At 39.8% G+C, this 17,849-nt stretch overlaps 1 protein-coding gene across 2 annotated transcripts in view; it reads right to left on the reverse strand.

Annotated features, from left to right (window-relative positions):
* Nucleotides 1-16,573, reverse strand: part of DNAJC18 (DnaJ heat shock protein family (Hsp40) member C18) — a 32,793-nt gene extending 16,220 nt beyond the window's left edge. The window contains exons 1-5 of one of the 2 annotated variants that reach the window (XM_072630456.1): nucleotides 16,378-16,573; nucleotides 15,167-15,344; nucleotides 10,534-10,679; nucleotides 4,316-4,501; nucleotides 3,371-3,483 (exon numbers count right to left, since the gene is read on the reverse strand). In XM_072630456.1, the coding sequence (XP_072486557.1) occupies nucleotides 3,371-3,483; nucleotides 4,316-4,501; nucleotides 10,534-10,679; nucleotides 15,167-15,344; nucleotides 16,378-16,417 (663 nt within the window). In that variant the 5' untranslated portion in view covers nucleotides 16,418-16,573. Of the gene's footprint in view, nucleotides 1-3,370; nucleotides 3,484-4,315; nucleotides 4,502-10,533; nucleotides 10,680-15,166; nucleotides 15,541-16,377 lie in introns of both variants that reach the window. The other variant, XM_072630457.1, reaches the window with a different exon arrangement.
* Nucleotides 16,574-17,849: the final 1,276 nt, after the last annotated feature.

A 17,849-nucleotide genomic window follows, 5' to 3' on the forward strand; every position in this document is an offset into this window, starting at 1 on the left:
CCTTCCCTTCACTGCAAAGTTATGAGACTCCAGGTAGAGCATATTACATATCCACATACAGAGAATATTCTATAGACAGAGATGAAGACAGAGATGGTGAGTTTTACTGAGTTGCTTTTTTCCCCCTTTCTTCTTTAATTATTGTTGCAAGGTATGGCTTGCTGGGGAGGGGAAAGGTGAGGGATAGCTTTGGAAATTAAAATAAATCTTTATTTTAAATGTCAGGCTAAGGAGTTTGTACTTTATCCACTCACGGGTTTTGAGGAGGCTAATGACAAGGTGAGATTATTTTGGCAACTATATAGAAGATGGACTAAAGGAAGGGATTGGAAGCAGGGAACCAATTAGAAAGCTACTACAATAGTCTGGGCTAAAGTTATTGAAGGTCTTTTCTAGGGACTGGGGCATGTGAATGGAAAGACAGCAACAGATTCAAGGAATTATGTGGAAGTAGAATAAAGAGAATTAAGAAACTGATTGGAGGGGGAGGCAGGGCAGGTGAGAGAAAGGGAAGATAAGGATGTCTTGGAAGTTATAAAACTAGCTGACTAGAAGAGGACAGATTTTCCAAAAAGCAGGGGAGTTTGGAAGACGTGCAGATTTAGAAGGAAAAAAAATAATCAGTCTTGTTTTCTGCATGCTTAATTTGAAATACTGTTGAGACATCAGGTGGAGATATTCAGCAGGAAGCTGGCATTGTAAGGACTAGAGTTCTGCAAAAAATGACTTAGGGGTAGATATAAAGATCTGAAAGTTATTTGCAAAAAGATAACTGAACTCCTGGGAGTAAAAAAGTCAACCAAGGGAGAGAAAGTAAAGAGAGAAGAAAGAGGGCCATGGACAGAACTTTGGGGGACACTCACACAGTTGGGGGAAAAGAGATAGATGATGATCCAAAAAGGAAGACTGAGGAAAAGTCGAAGAGACAGAAGGACAACCAAAAGAGAGCAGTGTCACAGAAGCTCAGGAAAAAGAGAATATACAAGAGCTGGGATAAGTAAACACTTAAAACTGAAAAAAAAAAACAACAACAACCAAGGACTGAAAAAAAAAGTTATGAAATGGTTTATAACGCTGGAGGGGTCAACTTTGCCTGAGCAATGTAGTCAGAAATGAGAGTACAAGGAACTGAGAAGTAACTGGGAAATGAATAGGAAGAAACAGTGAAGTCAAACAAGTTTTTTTAGGACTTGGCTGTGAAAGAAGAAATAACTAGGACAGGAACCTGAGGAGCTGCAAGGTCAAGTGAAGCTTTTTTAAAGATAAGCAAGACTTTGGCCTGTTTGGAGATACAGGGAAAATGCCAGCAGATAAGGAAAATTGGAAGAAACTCGAGAAGAGAGAGATGGGATGATCAGAGGGGTGAGTCCCTGGAGGTGATAGATAGGGACAGGATAAAGGATTCAAGCGAAGGGACCGAGAAGTGTTATCTCTTCATCAGAGATTGAAAAATAGTAGGAAAGAAAGGGGAATGATGAAAAAAGGTCTGAGGTGTGGGAAAAGAGCTTATGATGACACCCCATTTGCCAACAACAAAAAGCCTCTTATTTCTCTGTCTCAGGAGATGACCTCACACCTCCTGGAACAATCAGGGTAGGGAAGACACAGAGGAGGGTATCCCAGGGCTGGGTTCTGAAAGGGCACAGGTGGCCAAAGGCCAAGGAATTCAAGGGTAGAAAACAATGTACAGATGAACTGGTCAAGTACAGAATCAAGATAACGATAGGAGCCTGGAAAGACTTATGTGAACTGATGCTGAGTGAAGTGAGCAGAGCCAGGAGAACATCATACACAGTAATAGTCACAGTGGGCGAGGGTTTCTGATAGACTTAGCCCTTCATAGCAATTCAAGGACCTAAAACATTTCCAGGGGACCCATGATACAAAATGCCATCCACATTCAGCAAAGGAACGAGGGAGTCGCAATGTGGAATGAAGGAGACTATTTTCTCCTTTATTATGTTTTGTTTTTCTCATGGTTTTTCCCATTAGTTTTAATTCTTCTATGTAACATGACTAATGTGAAAATGTGTTTAATAGGAATGTATGTGTACAACCCATATAAGATTGCATGCCATCTTGGGGAGAGAGAGGTAGAAAATTTGGAACTTATGGAAGTTGAAAACGGAAAACAAATTAATAAATTTGGAAGAAAAAAGCTAACGATAGGAGGACTATAAAGACAGAGCATGGATAATAGATTGGAAGAAGAGGGAGGAATAGAGAGACTGAAGCTCGTGGTGAAGAGAAAAAATAAGTTTAGTGATACAGAGGTACAAATAAAAAAAGGAATTTGTAATCAGATGGAAATTTCAGAGTTTGGGATTATGGAGATAGTCAAGTTATTAAGTATTTATTAAGTTACAGGTACTGTACTAAGTAGTGGAAATACAAATACAACAGAAAGAAAATAAAAACGAAGCTGACAGTGGTAAGGGGCAGTGTGCCCCAAGTGGGGGTGCCAGGGAGAGTCTAGAAGACCACAAGTGATGAGGACACGGTGGCCTGGGTGTTTTGAGGGTGAGATGAAGGCATGACCATCCCAGTTGCTGAGATAGAATAAAGACACAGGTCCTGGGAGCTGAGACTAACAGGCTGGGAGGAACGGATGTTGGGGAGACTTCAACAAGTATAGGAAGTCCTGGAGTAAGAGGGAAGGGGCTTGGCTATAAAGAAAAACTATAAACCTCTGAATTTTTTGAGAAAATCAGCAGAGTGTCCTGTAGCAGTGGATCACAGCAAAAAGACACTGGAATGGGTGATGGAGATGGAGAGGGTGAGCCTCAAAGGAGGAGATAATGATGAATAATGGGGCAGAGGGGAGATCTGGAAGTAGCAGTGCAGAGGAAAGACTCTCCTGGCCCACTGTGTTGGATGACTTGAAAGAAGAAGCAACTAGTACCAGAGTGGGAGGCCAGAGATGAAGCATCTTCCAAAAAGAGCTAGGTTTCTAAGAGTACAAGAAGAGCAAGAGTGTGAAAGAAAGAGGTCTGGAATGAAGAGGATTTTGTTAAATATAGAACAAGAATTCTGGAGGGCACAATGGAAGAGGAAGGCAAAAGAGGAGAGGGAATCGGAAGGTGTAGGAGTAAGCTGGATGGGAATAAAAGAGAACAGGAAGAGGCCTTTTACCTTGGCAAATATTAACTTTGAATATCAGAAATCAGTGGAATAGCAGATAGGTTTTTCTTAGCCACAGGACAGGAAAAGTTCAGATTTGACTGGGGCCTCCACCCTCCAGGGTCCTCTTACTACGTATTTCCTGTCTTCCTAAATATGTCTAGTGGAACATTTTAAAACATTCTTATAGACCATAAATGCTGACTCATTATAATTATTTATAGACAGTAACCCTTCTTTCATCAGTCACCTGAGGCTTTTCCTCTTCTTCTTCTTTCCGGGTCTGTACCCTCTCATTTCGGTGTCGCCGACGGTAGAAGTGTGTGTCATCGGTTGTCACATTTGAAAACATGTGAATATTTCCTGGTTAAAAAAAAAATTAGCATAGAGAACAAACAAACATCCTTCCTGCCTTGTCCATGACTCCCTTCATGGTGAGCTTTAATGTAACTGCAATTATCTAATGATTCTTCTCAATAGTCTTCTAAGAAAGGCTCAATAAGAACTCTTCCATATTTTACACATTGGAAATGAAGAGTAATCCAAGTGATGTAGCTATAAAGTGAACCTTCTTAGCTCCCTTGCCTCTGAACTGGGCCCAAGTTTGAGTATTTTTTTAAAACCTATAAAAACTATACTGAGGAAAACAGTACAGTTTAATGGATACTCCTTCAGGTTATGAATGAAGAACCATTGGTCGTGGCTCTCTCACTAATGACTGGTTGTGTACAACCCCATTTTATAACTTTGGCAGCTACTTATAACAATCACCTAACCTCCTCAGCATTTAGTAGCTAGGTATTACAGTCCAAACTCCAATGCTCCAGGACAATGATTATAACTTCTAACCCTCCAGAGAGAGGCATTGTGGCATAGAGGATAGGGAGATGGTCTCTGACCAAGAAAGATCTGGTCAGAAGTCCTACTTCTGACACTGACAGTGTGTAACACTGGTCAAATCACTTAATCTTGCATTGTTCTAGGCAAATAAGTTACAGAGAAAGTGCTGATTTATATTGGGAGAGGGGTTTTCTCATCTGGAAGTTCACTTTACTCAACAAAATAACAGGTCTAGTCCCTATCTCTAACTTCTCATGAGTACAATCCTACAAGCATAACTGATCTTCCAGTCAGGTTCTCAAACCCACTGAAGATGACCAAGTGTCCTTGCCTATAGTACATCAAGACTACTGACCTGTAGGAAAATGTCCTCCAAAGAACACATTGAAGACCTCCTCTGGAGTAATGTCAGCTTCAAAATCTGGGTAATAAGTATAGGGTCTGGCCTGGGGGGCAGCAAAAGTTGCTTGTTCATCTCCATATTCATCATAGCGTAATCTTTTATCAGGATTGCTGAGAACAGCAAAGGCATTCCCTATTGCTATAGAGAAAGGAGGTGGTAAGAAATGTCAGAGGTTAGTTAGCCATCCTTACTTCCACTGAATTTAAGTATATAAACAGCAACTAGGAGAATAAGGTCAATTTCTATACAGCAACTTTACATGGATTTAAGGTTAAGCCAAAGTGGAAATTTGAGGGTAAGAAAAATTTGTGATTTTAAGTGTTCCAAAAATGTTGTCCACATCCAGAGGAAGAACTGATGAAGCCTAAATGTAGATTGAAGATACTATTTTCACTTAATTTTTTTCAGTTTTTTTCCTTTTGTTCTATTTCTTCTTATACAACATGACTAATATGGAATTTTTTTTACACAATTACGTATATATAAACTATATCAAAATGCTTACTGTCTTTGAGAGGAGGGAGGTGAAGAGGGAAGGAGAAAATTTAGACCTCAAAATTTTATAAAAAATGTTGAAAATTGTCTTTACATGAAATTGGAAAAAATAAAATACTTTTTAAAAGAAAAAAATAAGTGTTTCAAATGTAAGCAATGGATTATAGCCTGCCAAAAAGCTTTTTCTTTTACTCTTCTACAAAAACAAAGCCTTACATGCTTTCAGCTTATTTTAGGAATCAGTGATGTATTTATTAACTTTTTTTGTTTTCGAGACCAGATCTCTTTACCTCACCCAGGTTTAAAAGTTCAGAGGCCATTGAAAGGCCCAATCCTAAATCTCACTACCTATTCCCTCTTCCAGGTGGGTCAGTGTGATCCTCCCTCACCCTAAGGCTCTTGCCCCTGGTGGCTCACCATACGGGAGCCCGATTTACCAGACTTAGTTAGGATACAGTTCCCTGCAGTTCAGAATTCCTGAGCTTAAGATTCATCAGTTCCATCCTCCCCTGTAGCCAGAATTACAGGCGTTTGAGACTATGTCCAGCCATTTGTTAACTTTCAAAGGCCAAAATCTGCATGGGGACTTGAGAGATTAAACAGAAGGTAAATCAAAGCAGCTAAAAAAAAAAAGTCTTTTATATAAATACTTTTCTGCTTTGTATAAGTGTGATGGGAAAATATGGATCTGACTCTATTTGAATATTCAGTCAATAAAACCACCCTGAAAAATATCTTCACAGGATCAATACTACAAAATACTTTAAAGGAAGAATTAGTTTTCATACACAGCACTTTTTCATTACATAATAAAATGTTTATTAATAGCAAGATAATGTGACACTTAAAGAGATATTTATTTCACTTCAACAAACATTTGTTAAGCATTTACTATATATTTGACTTAACTGATTAACTCAAAGAAGGTAAACTAGGAGATTGCATACATCACTGTAATTCTGATTGAACACCTTAGGAGTTCTGCTAAGTGTTTACAGTAATGGCATAGCTACTTAACCATTTCAGTTATATGAACCTCTTGATAAAATGATAGTTAACTATTGTATTGTGTCCTCCCTCTGCCCTTCTTTTAAAGGTTGGATCTCGCTATTTCTCCTGGCAGTGGTTGGCAGTGAAAGGGCTCCTCACAGGCCTGATCCCACTACTGATGGGCAAAGGAGCTCTGACTCACTCTATTTCTGACCTGAGCTGGTCCATCTGTCCTTTAGCAGTCCTCACCCAACACCTTCCCCATTCCCCTGCTCCAGCCCCTACCAGTTCCCAGGGACTCACTATGCCAATGCCAAATCTAGTCAGGACATACAGTTTGCATAGCCCACTGCAATTCAGAACTTTCCTAGTTCCCACCATGCCAGGCCACGTATTCTTAAATAAATGTGCCAAGCACATATGGCATGACTACTTGTTTAGCTTTTCACAGAGATTGTGGAGGAGAATTAAATGCACCTAAGATGGCATATCAAATTTAACAATGAGCAAATTCAACAAATATTTATTAAGCAATTCTTGTACAACTTTAGATAAATTGCTTAACTTCTTTGAGCTTCAGTTCCCTCATCTGTAAAATGAGAGGGTTGAGTAGGACCCTTCCAATTCTAAATCTATGATCCTACTAAGTATAAGGCATCTTGGAATACAAAGATGAAAACCAATAAAGTCCTCTACCTCTCAAGGACCTCACAGTCTGCTGGAAAAAAAGACATAGATAGGTAAGGAGTAATAGGACCAAAGGGAGAAAGACTAAACAAAATACCCTAGGAAACTTTGAGAAAGAAGAGAATACTTGCAGGCGGACATAATAGGTAAAATTTCACAGAGCAAAGAGGCACCTAACCTGAGTTTGAAGAAAGAGGAAGATCTGAGCAGGTGGAAATGAGGAGAGACAGCATTGTAGGCAGAGTAGATGGCCTGTGAAAATTCACAATGATGGGATTGACAGAAGTTTGGGAAACAGCTCACATTCCAGTGTGGTTGGAATGCAGCATAGAAAGGGAAGTGACACAAACTAAGACTGGGAACGAAGGTGAGAACCAGACAGCAGAGGGCATTAAAGACCAAGCTAAGGAGTTTATATTTTATCCCAGAGGCAATGGGGAGCCACTGAAGGTTTTATGAAGAGTGGAAATTATTTGAGCAGTTATGTGAAAGGTTTAGATTAGAAAAGTGTGAGAGTGGAGGAAAACCAGGCTATTAAAAATATAAGCTAGAGGGGACAAAGACCTGTACTAGAGAAGTGAATCAAGATAAACAGAATCAGGGTGGTATCATGGGAAGGGCACTGTTTAGAGTTAGGAAGACCTAGATTCAAAACCCACCTCTAATACTTAGTGAATGTCTGCCTATGGGCAAATCACTTAACCTCTCAGACTATTTTTTCATCTGTAAAATGGGGATAATAATAAATAAAGTTGTCAGGATCAAATAAATAGAAATAAAACACTGAAAACCTTAAAACACCATATATGTCAGGTAACATGTTGTGAAAATAGCACTGACAAGACATGGAAACTGACAAAGTGGGAGGTGATAAAGAAAGAGGGAAGAATCAACTGTTACAGAGGTTACAAATCTGGGGGAGTAGGAAGATAGTGGCATCAATCCAATAAGCATTTATTAAGCACCCACAAGCTGCAAAGCCTTGTGCTAGATCCAAGGAATACAAAGACAAAATGTAAAGCACTCCCTGTTCTCAAGGAACTTACATTCTATTGGAGGGATATGATATGTAAACAAATAAGTACACAGGTGGTCATTTCAGAAGAAAGGAGAAAGCACTAAGGAAAGCCTTACTGTAGGATAGCAGTTCTTATTCTTTTTGGTCTCAGGACTCCTTTACACTATTAAAAAGTACTGAGGATCCCTAAAATACTTTTGTTTATGTAGATTGTATCTATCAATAATTATATTAGAAATTAAACATCTTTGTGTCATTAGGAAAATGGTTTTGACCTTGTGACCCCCCTGACAGGTCTTAGGGACCCCCAAGGGTCCCTAGACCACACTTTGAGAACTGCTAATATGGGGAATGGCACACGAGTTGATACATGAAGGAAACTCCAGAACTGCTAAAGGGTGTTGGTGGCCAACCTCTTTCTGGTGGTCAAAAACTGGAAATCAAGGGGATGCCCATCAATTGGGGAATGGCTAAATAAATTATGGTATATGAATGTAATGAAATACTACTGCGCTATAAGAAATGATGAACAGGAAGACTTCAGAGAGGCCTGAAAAGACTTATACGATCTGATGCTGAGTGAAAGGAGCAGAACCAGGAGAAATTTGTGCACAGCAACGACCACAGTGTGCAAGAGTTTTTTCCTAGTAGACTTGGAACTTCATTGCAATGCAAGGACTTAAAAAAACTCCCAATGGTCTTTTAAGGCAAAATGCCTTCCATACCCAGAGAAAGAACTTTGAAATTCAATCACAGAATGTAGCAGATCATTTTCTTTTGTATTAAGTTTTGGTTTGTTATATGATTTTTCCTATTCATTTTAATTCTTCTACACAACATGATTATAGTGAAAATATATTTAATAGGAATGTATGTATAGAAGCTATATAAAATAGAACATTGAAAACAAATAAAATTAATTTTTAAAAACTAGGAAAAAAAAAAAGGAAGTCCATCCCAGGCAAAAGGGACAGTCTGGGCAGAGGCAGAGAGAATAAGAATAAGAATAAGAACATGAGAGTGGATAATAAGGCTATAAAGATACGCTATAGTCAGACTACAATAGGCTTCTAATGCCTATCTGAGGAGGCTCTGAGGGTCCTGGAGCAGGAGTGGCACAGTCAGACTTAGGCTTTAGGAAGATCATTTTGATTACTGTGTGGAGGATGGACCAGAGGCAGAAGAGAGTGGAAACAGGGAGACTATTTGGAAAGCTATTTGGAGAGTTGGAGAGATGATAAAAGCCTCCACTTGGGGAAGCAGCTGTATAAACACAGAAAAAGGAACTGATCTGAGACATGCCTTGGAGGGAGAATCTGACTGGCTTTGAGGAATGAGGGAAAGGGAAAAGCCAATGGAAATAGGCAAGGTTGGTGGAGGGCTAGATTTAGGGAGAAGATGGTGAATTCAGTTTTAGACATACTGAATTTCAGATACTGATGGGGTATCCAAGTGGAGACACCCAGCAGAGAGGTGAGTGTGTGGGATTGGAACTTAGGGGCTGGATAGACAGATGTGAGAGTCTTCAGCACAGAGACAAAAACTGAACCTGTGTGAGTGAAATGAGATCACTAGAGAGAGAAAAGAGATGAGCATCTCGGACAAAGTCAAGAGAATCACCACCTCAGAGGGTGGGAGAAGGAACTAGTAGAAGAGACAAATAAGGAGCATTTAGACAAGGAGAACCAGAAGAGAACAGTGCCATGGAAGCCAAGGAAGGAGAAAGTATCCAGAAGGAAAAGGTGGGGTCAGTGGTATAAAATGCTGCTGAAAGCTCAAAATAATGAAATTTGAGAAAAGATCAACAGATTTAGTCATTGAGAGGTCTCTGAACTCTAGGTTAAACACCTCTGATTTTTAGTGCAAGTATTTCATTTGACAGATGAGGAAACTGAAGCTGAGTGAGGCAGTGACTCCCTTGGCCAAGGGAACATGGCTACTAAGTGGCAAAAGTTAAGATTTGTATACTTGGACGAACAGTTTATATTATGGTTGAAAGTGACCTTACCCTTAAAACTGACCTTTTGTCTAAAGCCTATTTTTTAAAATTATGTTTGGGAGTGATCCAAAATTTCTTTATTTCTGAAATAATAATGAAAATAGAGAAAATAATTTTATCTATAAAAGTTGTTTTACATGCAACTTTTTAGGAATATATTCAATATATAAAACAACATCAAGCTGAAATCAGAACTCCATTTCTGGGATAATGAAGAAATTTGCACTGAACAAAAAAAGCAATTATTAGCATAAGATGACTACAAAATTGGAAATAAAGTCAACACTAAGAGGCAATAAAATTCTGGTCAAATACAAGGGTTGGTGTAACAGATCATCAAAGTTAAAGATCACACCCCTTTTGTTTATTAACAGTTGAGTAACTGTTTTAGGGGGTTGTATTTTTGTAAGGGAGCTTGTTCAGCTGCTTGCTGGGAGGTTTCAGCTGTCAAAACAAAACCTATTAATACTTTAAAATATATATGTATATGTACGTATAAACACATAAAAACAATGCAGTTAAACATAATCTATTGTTTCTGAATTGTTGACAATAAACAAATAAGGCTGTGGGAAAAAAATGAGGAAGGAAAATAAGAAGCAATCTACTTGCCTACAAGCAACAGGTTTCAAAGAACATCCAGTATTCTTTTGTTTTTATAATTTACTAATTATGTATATATATAAAACTATACATGTATAATTTATAATTCATTAATCTCTGTACATGTGATTCTTACTAGATTTTGTATATAATACAACTAAAAGATGCAAGCTTATAATACTCATCACAGAGAAACCAACATTTATTCAAAAGTATCATGGGACAAGGTGGGTGTTTAAATAAACACACTATTTAAAACAACTGTATACTCTAGTTCCCTGATGAAATAAAACAATTATACTTCTGACTGAACAAAATGCTATGACAAGACTTGAAGGAGTCTACTGAAGAACTCAAACATGACTTCAGCTGCTATACCTTTAAAAGCTTCTGTGGCCCCAGGTGCACAGTTCTTATCAGGGTGAAATTTTAGGGCCAGTTTTCGGTAAGCTTTCTTTAGATCCTCATCACTGGCATGTCTGTCAACTCCCAGAATTTCATAGTAACTTCTGCATTTCTTTATCCTAAAAAATAATATGTCAAAAGTACTTATACCTTTCAAGATACTTTCATACGGTTTATTTTGTCTGGTTTGTACCACTGGTGAGATACCATCTCTATTTTACAGAGGTAGATTCAAGAGTCATAAAATGCTAGAAATGGAAGGAACTCTCAGAGGTCTTTACCTAGACTATAGAAGGTCCCATCTAACTCCACCCCTCCCAGCTCTAATCTCATCCATGGAGCCCCTGAAATCTGACCACCCAGAAAAATAAAGGGAGTTCTTAAGGGGAATGAGATTGTGAAAGCTTATTCCATCCATCAATGTTCTAAATGGAACCTTAGAGCTATCACTTTTGGACAAGGTGAATGTGTGAATTTGTTTTGCTTGGCTATGTATATTTGTTACAAAGGTTTTCTTTTCCTTTTTTCCCACAATGCGGGGGAAATGGGAAAAGAAAATTAATGCTTGTTAGTTGAGAACAAAAAAATAAAACATCTCAACCCACTCTCTTCTCCCCCTTTCCCTATGGTCAACATGCTCCTAATAGCTCACTTCTCAATTCCTACAGGATAAGAGATCATAGATTTTGAGATGAAAAGGTGCTTGGGGATCCTCTAATCCAACTGTCTCATTTTAAAGATGAGGAAACAATACCAGAGAGGGTAAACAACTTACCCAAAGTGACAGAACCAGGATTCAAAGGCAGGTCCTCTCACTCCAAACCCATATCACCATTCCATTACAAACCCTGTCCTGCTGCTCTGTCTTTCCTAAATTTTAGGCCCTGCCTTCTCTTGCCTAACCCTTTTATATACTGCTCTGAAGTTCCTTAAACCCTCCTTCATCGTGGACCTCTTCCTCTTACAGCCACTACTTGTATCAACTGAAAACTGATATTCCCCTGAAGGCTTCACTTCTCACATTCTCCTCTCTAATGCTGGCTGCCTCTTTCGCTATTCCCCAATCTCATGAGATCTGGAAGTCAAGATTTACTCCTTTCTCTCCCACCATCACTCAGCATTTTCTCAGAAGGGATGTCAGCTGATCAGATCTCTCCTGAACCTAGTGGCAGTCACTTACCAATCTCCGAGGCACTTTCCTACCTTCTTTCGCTTTGGCATTTGGCTCACAGTCTTCTCTACCCTTGGCATAATTCTCAGAAACTTTAATATCCACAGTATGCTTCTCATAACTCTCTGCCCTCACAGTTTCTTGAACTCTTCAGTTCCTATAACTTTCACCTCCATTTTAGTCAACCACAGGTGTGCACACCCCAAATACACTCTATGAACACTTATGGTCTTATCCTGAGCCTTATCATCATTCAAAAATACTTTGTCTCCAAATTGTTAGAAATTCCCGTTATCATGAACATCTGTACTTCTTCATTTTACAGAGGTGGATTCATTCATTCTTCCTGTATCTGTGTCCTCATAACAACTTTTGGTTCCTTGATTTTTTTCTATTTTCCCTTCATTCCTACCTTTTTTCATTATTTTCCTTTAGATTCTAAACCTTCTACTTCTTTAAATTTATTATTTTGTTTAGCAGGATAGAGTATATTCTTCATAGACTGATTAATATTGCATTAATTTATTTAAGTATCATTTTTTAATCATATTGGCCCATCACTCAGTGTTCCTCTGGTTATTTCAGTCATTCTTCATTTCTTTAGGGATCATTTTGTAATAGTATCCGTGCCACACTTGAATGTACCTTAGTAACAAACACCCAGATATTTTATACATTTTGTAATTATTCTAAGTGGCATTCCCCTTTTTATTATTTCCTTCTGGATTTTGATACTGTTATGTAGAAATGCTATTGATATTTGTGGGTTTGTTTTGTTTACTGGTATTCTACTGAATTATTGTCTCAATGAGTTTCTTTGCTAATTCCCCAGGATTTTCTAGGTAAACCATCACGTCATCAGCAAATGTGGAAAATAATTTCCTCTTTGTTGCTGTTTAGGCTTTTAATTTCTTTCTTCTATCTAATTGCCATTACTAATATTTCTGGAGCTATGTGGAATGACAGCAGCGAAATAAGGCTCACCTTTCTTTACTCCTGGATTGGAAAAGTTGTATTTACCCACTGCAAGTAAAGTTAGCTTTTTATATATGCTTTTTCTTACCAAAATATAGCCCTTCCATGCTGGACTTTGTAGGGTTTTTACTATAAATGAGTGTTATATTTTTTCAAAGTCTTTTTCTATATCATTTGATATAATCTCATGGTTTTGAATGTTTTTGATTTTAAAATGATTGCTTTCCCCCCATCAAACCATCTTTGCATTCCTTGTATAAATTCAACTTAATTATAGTGAATAATGTTTTGTATATAATGCTGAAGCCTTTTTTCTAGGACTTTATTTAAAATCTTTCATTATTTTCTAACAATACTGATCTATAGTTTTCTTTGCTTTATCCTTTTCCTGCTTTAGGAATTATCTATTTTCTCAGTAATCAACACTATTCTATCTTTATTTTCCTCCCAACCAAATCTCATCTGCTTTATGATCAGTTATTTTAATAATGTCCTCACCTTCACTCAAGAATCACTTGCCATCTTGACAGTTCCACTATTTCTACCTTGCTAAACCTCAATCCTAGACAACACCCAAAATCTGCCTCTTCTGGTCCCACTGTATAATATGAAGCACAATGGACCTGGAATCAGGGGAAATGAGTTCAAATGCCAATTTTGCTATTTATTACCTGTATGACCATACATAAGTAATTCACCCTCTCTAGGCTTCAGTTTCTTTATCTGTAAAAGGAAATAACTGAACTAGATCAGATTCTTAACCTTTTTTTATGTCATGGACCTTTTTGTCAGCCTGGTGGAACCTATGGACTCATCTCAGAATAATGCTTTACATGCATAAAATAAAATATATAGGCAATGACAAAGAAAACCAACTGTATTGAAATTGTTATGAAAATACTTAAAAAAAAAAGTTCACAGACTTCAGGTTAAGAAGCCCTAGACCGGAAGGATGATCTCCAAGGTCTGTTCTAGTTCTAAACCCTTTGATCATATGAAACTGTAAAACTGCTAAGTTTGCTACAAATTTATGCTATTTACCCCTCAATTTACTGCTGAAAGGCTATCTTCTTACTTATATCTTGATTTATCATCTCCTTCCCCATAGTATCTATTATAAAGCTTAAGGTCTTCCAAAATCTGACAATTTACTTTTCCAGCCTTATTTCACATTAGGGCCTTCCCATATGGCAAGTTCTAGACATAAATGGACTACTCTTCATCCTAGTCTTGTCCATATCTATGCCTTTACTCAAGTCTTCCCCTATGCCTAGAATGGATCCTTCATTTGTACCTGCTGAAGCCCTTAAGTGCCAGCTCCACCAAAGAGCTTTCCTTGACATATCATTATCTATAAAATGATCTGTCCCTAAGTTTTTTGTAGTACTTTCCCTGGTCCACTCTTTTTTATTTTTCTAAATGGTTTCCCTAGTGTTAGTTTTTTATGTATCTCTTCCGCCTTGAGATTGTGCATTCCCTGAGGGTACAGTCTGTGTTAGATTTATCCTTGTATCCCCAACATCTGGCATGGTGCCTTGCATGTAAAGTAGGTTTTAAATGAATGCATCTAATCCAAAGGGGTAATTTTACAACTGAAGAACCAGAGGCCCAAAGAGCTAAAGTGATTCCAAAGGATTCATGATGGAAAATGCTATCCAGAGAAAGAACTGATGGACTCTGAATGAAGATCGATGCATACTATTTTTCACTTTCTTTATTTCTATTGTGTTTTTTTTCCTTTTGATCTATTTCTTCTTTCACAACATGACAATACAGAAATGTGTTTTACATGACTACACATATACAACCTATATCAAATTGTTTACCATTTTAGGAAGAGGGGAGGGGAAGGAGGGAGAAAAATTTGGAACTCAAAATTTTATAAAAATGAATGTTTAAAACTGTTTTTAGATATAATTGGAAAAAATAAAATACTATTTTTAAAAAGAGCTAGCATGATGTGTCTTAAGATCAAATAGATAAATAATGGCAGAGCAAGGAACAGAATGCAAGTCTCCTGACTCCCAGTTCAATGTTCTTTCACATAACCTCCCTAAGATTACACAGCAGAGCTGAGATTAGAACCTTATTAAATTTGATGTTTCTTCTATATTTCTTAAGTATAGAGTATATATGATGCAACTCAGGAGAGGAAGGCAGTAGGTATAATAGAATGAGTATGGCTCTGGAGTTAAGAGGACTGGAGTTCAAATCCTTACTCTGACACCCACTACTTATGAGACCCTGAGCAAGTCATCTAACCTTCCCTGTACCTCATTTTCCTTATCTACAAAATGAGGGGGTTGGACAGATAACCTCTAAGGTCCCTTCCAGTTCTACAACTATGATTTATTGTACCGTGCTCAAGGTTCACTCCACCGCTGTTTATTCACATATGAGTTACATGCTTTATTAATATAAAGAAAATGTGAATTCCCTAGGATGATATAATAGGATTACCTCTGCACCCCAAGTAACTGTTCTTCTGTATAAGTCATACCAGCCTCTCCAGGCTGAGCCTGACTTCTCTCATTCTCAAACTTCTTTTCCTTCTTAGAATTCATACAGTTATGGCATCCACAGAAGTCGGCAGTTTCGTCAGCTGGATATTTATTTCTTCTGAAGGCATCAATGTATGCTGCAAAGCAACAGCACCTCCGTTAGGCCAAGTACTGTCCCTGAAAATCAGCCTCTCCTATCTGACTCAGGAGCTCTTTCTGGGAGCAGACAGGAATCCCAGCCGCATCATTCATGAGCAGGTGAGGGTAGGGGCCATGCTATGGACTTTACATTGTCTTTTCAATGTCCAGACCAAAGCTGAATAAACACCTTCCCTAGGAAAATAACAGAAAACACGGGAGGAAATTAAGAAGGGCTTACACATGCTGGAAACACACAGGGTACTGAGTATATCAATTCTCTTCACATAGTAATCACATTGACAATAGTCAGCAAACTGTCCAGATGCAGAATCAGAAGGGCTCTCTGGCTCTGGTCTAGCCAGTCCTCTGATTTTAGGAAAAGTGAATGTCTACATTTTCAGAGGCGGATGACGATTGCTTCCTGTTGTTCCTGTCCAGTTATCCGTGCTCAAAGATGGCACAGCTAAGAAGATAACCTGTGAAAGACTGCTCACCTCCTAACACACGCGCACACACACACTGCCCACCTCCTAACACACACACATACACACACACCCTCCCTCCTCTACTACCTACGGCTGACTCCAGGCCCTGGGATGCCACAGTCCAGCCCTGTGCCCTGGCATAATGGGAGCTGAACTGAACCCTCAGCAAACACCGAATGAACCTGTACCTCCAGGTGTGAGTACTGAGGGCACGTTAAAGTCAAGGGCCAGTTTCGGGTACGCATGCGCCCGGAGGTGACGGGGGCGGGGGCAGTGGGGGGGCCCCTCCCCAAAGGGAGGGGGAGGGGCAGTGCAGTCCCTTCCCCGGTCCTACCTCCAGGTAGGGCCGGGCGTAGGAAGGTGGCCCAGCGAGGAAAGGATGCTTCCTGCCCCTCACCGAGCCTGGACCTGCTCCCAGGGCGACCCGGCAATCCGACGCTCCCTGGGGAAGCCCAAGCCTGCTGCCTCCGCCCTGCCCCCTGCCCTCTGATCTCCCCCAGACCTAGGAAGCTCCCTTCCAGGGCCTAGCTCCCTGCCTTGGTACCTTCGGTCCAGTGGTCCCTGCTCCCCAGAGTCGCCTTCATGTCGGGTCCTCTCAGCAGCACAGCTAGGCCGCAGTGGCGCGCGGAGGAGGATGCAGGTGGGGGGAGGGGAGAGGAGGACCTAGGAGGGGAAGGGGGATAGTGAAGGGGGAGTCGGAAGTGGGGAGGCAAAGGAGAGGAAATAGGACCGCGCGGGGATCGCCGGGAATAGTAGTCCCGACCATCCCTGATGCACCGGTGGGCGTGATTACTCTGGACTACAGTTCCCGGCGCTCCCTGAGCGCTGGGTTGTCTCATTACGTAATTGCAAAGATTGAAGGACGAGGGACGGAGGATGCTTGGGCTGAAGGCTGGAGGATGGAGCGAGGAAGGGATTGGCAGAGAGCGCGAAAGGAAATTTTTTCTCTCCGTGACGCATTTTGTGGACTTGTAACAGTGTAACAGTGTAACAGTGAGCCGCAGTAACATCCTAATACCTGATATTCCTGTAAGCTTTACATACGTTATCTTATTTGAATCTCCAGGCAGTCCCCTAGTGTGATATCACAGTTATCATCCCCCTCGTACAGACGAGGAACCGGAAGCACAGAGAGGTCAGCTAGGAAGTGGCAAAGGAGGAGTTAAGACCCAGGGCTTTCTGATGCCAGGTCTAACCCTGCACCACCTGCTTTTGCAGAGCTGTACAAATCCTGGGGGAGTTCAAGTGCCCACAATGGCCACTTGAACCAGATGCAACTCTAGGAAACCCCTAACAATCCAGAAGTTTGAGGAAGACTAGGGAAGCTGCTCTCCCACACTGAGAAACAATCTTTTACAAAAAATTCCAAAGCCTAGAACCCCAAGAAAACCTGTCGACTATTCAAGGGAATAGAAAAGAGACCCAGGGTTGATTCCTCTTATTCAGAGCCAGCATGTAGCCCTCTTCATACCCTATTTTGTAGACTCCCTCTTCATCTCCACCTTGCTGAACTGAACCCCTAGCTTCCTTCAAAACTGAGCTGAAGTGCCCCCTCTAACAGGAAGTCTATCTCCTGGGATTGTTACTTACCTATTTGTGTGACCTTGGACAATTCACTTAGCCCTTTGGGACCTTAATTTTCTCTTAAGTAAAATGAAGTGCTGGATTAAATGATCTCTAAGGTGCATTCTAACATTAAATCTTTAACATGGTCATTTTCCCAATTACTAGAACCCTCTACCCTCTTTGAAATTACTCAGTATCTACTTTGTAAAGGTAACCCAGAGAAAAGATTTTTTTAATGTAGCCCAGGGTTTAAACCTGGTGCATTTATCTAAGACTTTCCTCATTGGTGGAGAGATGAGTACCTGACACTTAGGAGGGAGAGTTGGCAACAGCTTGGAAGAAGAGAGATTTTCTTTATTCTAGTTTTGAGAGAGGGCACACACAGTTCCAGGCTTTCTTCATGGAGAGATCCTGTAGAGAGAAAAAGACTTTGGGAAGAAGCCAGCATGT

The sequence above is a fragment of the Notamacropus eugenii genome, chromosome 1, assembly GCF_028372415.1.
Source record: "Notamacropus eugenii isolate mMacEug1 chromosome 1, mMacEug1.pri_v2, whole genome shotgun sequence".
Classification (NCBI taxonomy): Eukaryota; Metazoa; Chordata; class Mammalia; order Diprotodontia; family Macropodidae; genus Notamacropus; species Notamacropus eugenii.